This window comes from Miscanthus floridulus, chromosome 2 (genome assembly GCF_019320115.1).
Source record: "Miscanthus floridulus cultivar M001 chromosome 2, ASM1932011v1, whole genome shotgun sequence".
Lineage (NCBI taxonomy): Eukaryota > Viridiplantae > Streptophyta > Magnoliopsida > Poales > Poaceae > Miscanthus > Miscanthus floridulus.
This window is the reverse complement of record NC_089581.1, coordinates 63,502,801-63,508,831: the sequence shown is the minus strand read 5'-3', so window position 1 is coordinate 63,508,831 and position 6,031 is coordinate 63,502,801. Positions and strand designations below refer to the sequence as shown.

Sequence of the window (6,031 nt, the reverse complement as noted above, 5' to 3'; positions counted from 1 at the left end):
ATTGTAGCTAGCGCTAATCTTTGTGATTTCCAGCGCTAATCTTTGTGATGCATATGCTCGCTCTCATGCCGTGCATACCGCTCTACCAAAGTCTAATGACAATGACCGTGTACATGTAGCTCCAAGCTGATCTCTCATCCAGCTGAAAACTACTAAATCTGACGTGCCCGACTATTGGATCGTAGCAGAGAAGCACAAGATCTGTCCGACACCGACAAAACAGAACGGCAATCCGATTTTACCTCAGCCAAAAAAATGTATTATCAGACTACAGTTGGTTCGGCACAAGGCGTCAGAATCCAATCTTGATCTACAGCTTCAGCTCTCAAAGAACTACTGTTCATATTTATTATTCCCACACTATAGCTCCGTTTGGTGCTATTGAGAGGTCCTACGTCCGCAGACTCAAAATTGTATCCGCCTGACAACCAACTCATCATCGACCAAAATACAGTAGAGATGAACTTGCACCACCAAAAAAAAAAGTCTGCTTTCATGTGTATCGTGGGTGTGCTGGTCTTAGTAGTCCATTCCACCCATGCCACCCATTGCTGGAGCCGGTGCCTCTTCCTTGGGGATCTCTACAATAATGGATTCCGTGGTGGTCATCAGGGACGACACACTGCAAGATGTGAGGGCAAACTTGTTAACAGCAGGATAAAAAGCAGACAGCAATACCTAAGTTCAAATTAACAAATTTAGGTCATGAAGACAAGCTGAACAAATTGTTGCCAATTCAATAGCCATTTTGAACATTACAACCTCACCATTGTTGGCTGTTGGCTGATAGTTCATCGTGGAAACTAGTTGATAACTTCCTACTGTTCAAAATAACAGGTCAGTTTACCTAGCAGCATCCACCAAAGCAGTTCTGATCACCTTTAGTGGGTCAATGATACCAGCTTTCACCATGTCAACGTATTCGCCTGTACAGTATTGATGACATATCAGCAAACATATGTACAAAAATCCCCAACCTTAGCATCTGATCACGTTTGAGAATTGACAGGCAAATGCTGAGACATCATACCTTTAGCAGCATCATAACCCAGGTCAGTATTTCCTTGCTCCAAAAGCTTGCCCACAACTACTGCTCCCTCCACCCCAGCATTGGACGCAATGGTGTGTACAGGTGTCTGCATATAAAATATTCCACGTCAGCTTACCACACAGGTAAAAACCGTAAGTCTGGAAAAAAATTCCAACTTTTATTCCCCCTGGACCTTCAAAGCATTCTGAATGATTTGCACACCAATCTTCTGATCAAAGTTCGCTGTCTGCAATTTATCAAGCTCCTTCGATGCATAGAGAAGAGCAACACCACCACCTGCATATACAATTAAAGATTGACTATTATGCATACTGACGCAACAGGAAATCAGTAGGAGTAACTAACACAAAGGAAATCAGCATAAACGTCCCATGCACTCTGCCACTCTAAATGATACATTACCTGGTACAATACCCTCTTCAACGGCAGCTTTAGTAGCATTCAGTGCATCTGTCACTCTATCCTTCTTCTCACCAACTTCTGCTTCGCTGGCTCCTCCAATCTAGGAAAGGAGGCACACAGGCACAAAATCAGCAAATATCAGACAGCCACAGGTAACAGTTATTACTATAGAAAACAAAACTGTTTGAAACATGTAATCTGTCATTAGTAAATACATAAGTCAATAACCTCACCTTCAGTACAGCAACACCTCCAGAGAGCTTTGCCAACCGCTCCTGGAGCTTTTCCTTATCGTAATCTGAAGTGCTATTCTCAATTGCTGATCTAATCTGCAACATCCATAAACTATCAGAACCAGAAAGTTAAAAGCAATTTAAGTAAGCACACAATAAGAGTAATATTGCATGAACCTGATCTGCCCTCTCTTCAATAGACTTCTTGTCTCCAGCTCCATCAAGAATAACAGTGTCATCCTTAGAGACGGTCACCTGCATTGAAAAGAAGTCATTCAGCACATAAAATAGTATTATCAAAGTACAAGAATCAATGAACATGTCAGAAAATAGAAAATACAATACTATTAAATCCTCTATTATACCTTTTTGCATGTACCCAGCATGTGAGGCTCAACATTCTCAAGGTTCATTCCTAGCTCTTCAGTTATTACCTGAATCATGATAAACGCAGATATAAGACATGCTATTTTGAATTATACAGAGAAACAAAATGCACAACAGAAACAACTGTGAAGCCTACCTCTCCTCCAGTAAGGATAGCGAGGTCCTGTAAGTTTGCCTTTCTGTTTTCTCCAAAACCAGGAGCTTTGACAGCACAGACCTGAACACCGTTCCAATTAGAACTACAGAAATGGTACCAAACACAGAAACTTGACAGAACCAACCTACCTTGATGCCTGCACGAAGCTTGTTAATAATGAGAGTGCCCAATGCTTCACTTTCCACATCTTCTGCAACAATCAGTAGAGGCTTTTGTTTCTGTTCCAAGCAAAGAATGAAAAATGAATCAGTAAAGGCCACAATGATACCAATACTGTTACCGCTAAATGAGAGCAAACAGATTACCTTTAGAGCCATTTCTAAAACCTTCACCACAGCGTGCATATTTGTAACCTTCTTGTCATGAATTAAGATCAATGGGTCATCCAATTCCTGTGACACAAAAAGTACAACTAAGATATTCTTGTGGTGTACACAACCAAAGGTCTCAGAGAAACATATATAGAGGTAAAGGGCACTTACACATTTCTGGGTTTTTGAGTTTGTAATGAAGTACGGAGAGATGTAACCTCTGTCAAGTTTCATACCCTCCACAACTTCCAGCTCATTATAAAGGGTGTTGCCGTCCTTTAGAACATTTAAATCAGTAAATTGAAACAGCACAACGCAGAAAAGAGCAATTTGAGGAAGCCAGAAAAGACAAGAATGAAGCATACAGCACTGTAGCAATTAATTGATCTTTTTATAATAACATGTACCAAGGGTGTGGCCCAAACTTTTGAGAAATATTTCTAATAACTAACGTTGTGACGTGGCCAAACAAGGAAACAATCACAATGTGCATTTATCAGCACAAGTACACCTCACAAACAGAACCATGTAGAGTTGTAGACAATTAGAATCACTGAAGCTGTGTGCATGAGCCAACTTATCCTCAGTGTTGGACCGTAAGGTTTAGATGCTAGTGCAAGTGGACTAATCATACAGTGGAAACAGAAGGGTCCGTAGAGGAATAGCCTAAAAAGGTATCTCAGGTAAGCTTTGGTTTTAACTTACCGCAATAGTGATCACACCCTCTTTGCCAACCTTCTCCATAGCCTTGGCAATAAGCTCACCAATTTCCCTTTCCCCATTTGCTGATATTGTACCCACCTTTACAGGATAGAGAAAGAATTAAGAGAGAGAGAGAGAGAGAGAGAGAAGGGATGGACATGATAAGAACAAAATAAAGTAACTAGAGCCTTGCAGATATACCTGTGCAATTTCTTCTGAAGTGCTGATCATCCTGGCCATGCTCTTAAGATTGGTCACAACAGCATCAACAGCCATTGAGATTCCACGCCTTAAATCCATTGCATTCATTCCAGCCGCGACAGATTTGCACCCCTCAGTAAATATTGCTTTTGTCAAAACAGTGGCACATGTGGTACCTGAAATTTTTGGATATCAGATCAGGTACAGTTAGAAGAAAGCATCACCAAGCTACAATTCAACAACACAAGGCACATATTTTATTTTAGACCGGTCAGACTTTTAACTATTTTTCTCAAAATATATTATTGATAGCTACAAAACCAATATAGTTTGAAACAACTTTGGAATACGAATCTAATTGTATGATTTTTATACAATAGAACATCCCTAAAATTTCATTAACTGTATGTCAACATATACAAACTTTTAACTTATTCCAAGATGCAATATGCCTCTTTTAAGGAGGGAGTGAGTATTATTAGCAGCACAGCAAGAAATTAGATAACCTTATATAATTTTATTATGAAGAAGCAACTAAAAGCTGGTATTCACACCAATAGAGAAAATAACAGCATGCACACCACCAGACCTAACAAACTTCACAAAATAGCAAAGGCAATAAGTAGCGTACTGAACATATTGGAATAACAGACTACAGTTCCCAAAGACTCAAACAGTAAATGTGTAGCAACAGTGGAACCAAATAAACAGCACCATCTGCTCCAGGAACACAGGAATACTTCCACACACTTCCACACCTTCCTCTTGCATACCGAGAAGTCAAACAATCTTAACTTTGATCAAATATATACCAAAAAAAACTAATATTTGTGATACGAGATAACATCATTAGATTAATCATGTCATACATTCCCATAGTAATCCTATTTGGAGATACAAATATTGATACTATTTTTTATAAACCTAGTCAAAGTTGAGATTGGTTGACTAAAGGATGCCATACCATCACCAGCAGTGTCATTAGTTGCGTTAGCAACTTGTTTCACAAGGCTTGCACCAACATTCTTTACTCTATCCTTAAACTCAATGCTCTTCGCAACAGTCACACCATCCTTTGTGACTTTCGGTGCACCAAAGCTTTGTTCAATAACCACATTGCGCCCCTGCAGAAGGCAGGCAATAAGTTCAAGTACAAAACAAACAACTAATGCAACAGTATTACAACAGAGTAAAACACACCAAGCAATATTATGCAACAGTATGACAAACTAATGAGCATTTGTAGTTCCTAGAATATTGACATAAGGAAACTGACTTATGGAAGTGTTCAGCATAACTAGAAGGCAAAGCTGTGTTCTATTAAGAAAATTTGGTACTCATTCATATTGTTCAGGTAACTGTTTGTCATCTGTATAAGAACAGTGGTTATACCTTTGGACCCATTGTCACTTTGACCGCATCTGCCAACTCCTCAACACCCCTCAACATCAGAGCACGGGCCTCAACACCAAACTTGATGTCCTTGGCAGCATAGTTCCTGCTCCAGGCAAGCCTGCTTCCAACCTACAAAGCATCACACACAACAGCTGAGAATGAGCACATTCAATTTGAAGCCACGTGATCAATTAGAGACTGCCTTGCCCCCAAGGTTACACGACAATAATATCACAAATTTCACAAGACATCGATTTCTGCTGGATCAGATCAAAGTTTCCCAGCTGCCTATCAGTGCATTCGAGGTCTAACAGCTAACTGGACCACGGTAGCTACGAGATAACCACCATAGATTAATGTAAAGCCCCTCACAGAGAGCTAGCTTAGATCTTGCACTAGCGAATTACAGATTCCGGCAGATCGCCACCAAAACAAAAAGCACCATGCAGCAAACCCCAAACCCACTGAATCCTAAGCAATCTAAAGTAGCAGAGAGTCCAAAAGATTCAACTAAAGTCTAAGCCCTGCACGCAGAACTACCAGAACCCTCATTACCAAATCTGAGAGCGGGGTCCTCATCAGACCCATCACAACTACGCCCAGCAACACGAGTCTGCTCTCACCTGGCGAGCGGCGGAGCTGCTCCCGGCTTGCCGCACCTTGGAGGCGAGGCTAGCGGCCGCGCGGTACATGATTGCGGAAGGAGGCGCGGGGACCGAGGCTGTGGTCGGCGAGAGCTTTGTGTGGTGTGGAAGAACGGAGGCGGCGGAGAGTTGCTTCGCTTCTTTCTTGCGGAGGGGGAAAGGACGCGAGGCGCCGAGGAGGTGGGGGACGGATGGTTTTAAGAGAGCGCGGCGGCTCTAGAAGCATCCACTAGGGTTTAGGGTTTTACTCGTTGTTGATTGATCGCCTTTGCGATGGGGCACAGGAGCCGTGGTCGTCCAAGTGGGCTTAGATGTTTCTGGGCTGCGGCCCGCCACTTCTAACCCATCAATCAGAATATCACGGCGCAAGCCCACCCAGCGAATATGGAAAATATCCTTTTGCTTTCGGAAATGCTCCTGTCCGACCTGCTTCGTGCTTTTTTAACCGGACCGCAATCTATAGTCTGTCGAGGACCTAACAGTTTTCATCTTTTCTCTCCCACACCGCTGCTCGTCTCCCTCACATAGTTTCTTATCTCCCTGACGAA

The 6,031-nt window shown here is 42.0% G+C and overlaps 1 protein-coding gene across 1 annotated transcript; it reads right to left on the bottom strand.

Moving 5' to 3' along the window:
- Positions 1-217: 217 nt before the first annotated feature.
- LOC136538980 (chaperonin CPN60-2, mitochondrial) lies at positions 218-5,702 on the bottom strand. Its single transcript, XM_066530907.1, has 17 exons — positions 5,463-5,702; positions 4,837-4,968; positions 4,409-4,568; positions 3,445-3,620; positions 3,247-3,342; positions 2,713-2,817; positions 2,536-2,622; positions 2,359-2,448; positions 2,210-2,290; positions 2,052-2,120; positions 1,864-1,941; positions 1,687-1,782; positions 1,454-1,553; positions 1,224-1,327; positions 1,031-1,136; positions 848-926; positions 218-622 (listed from the first exon to the last, which is right to left on the bottom strand). The coding sequence occupies exons 1-17, from the start codon at positions 5,529-5,531 to the stop codon at positions 520-522; spliced, it is 1,731 nt and encodes a 576-aa protein (XP_066387004.1). The 5' UTR covers positions 5,532-5,702; the 3' UTR covers positions 218-519.
- Positions 5,703-6,031: the final 329 nt, after the last annotated feature.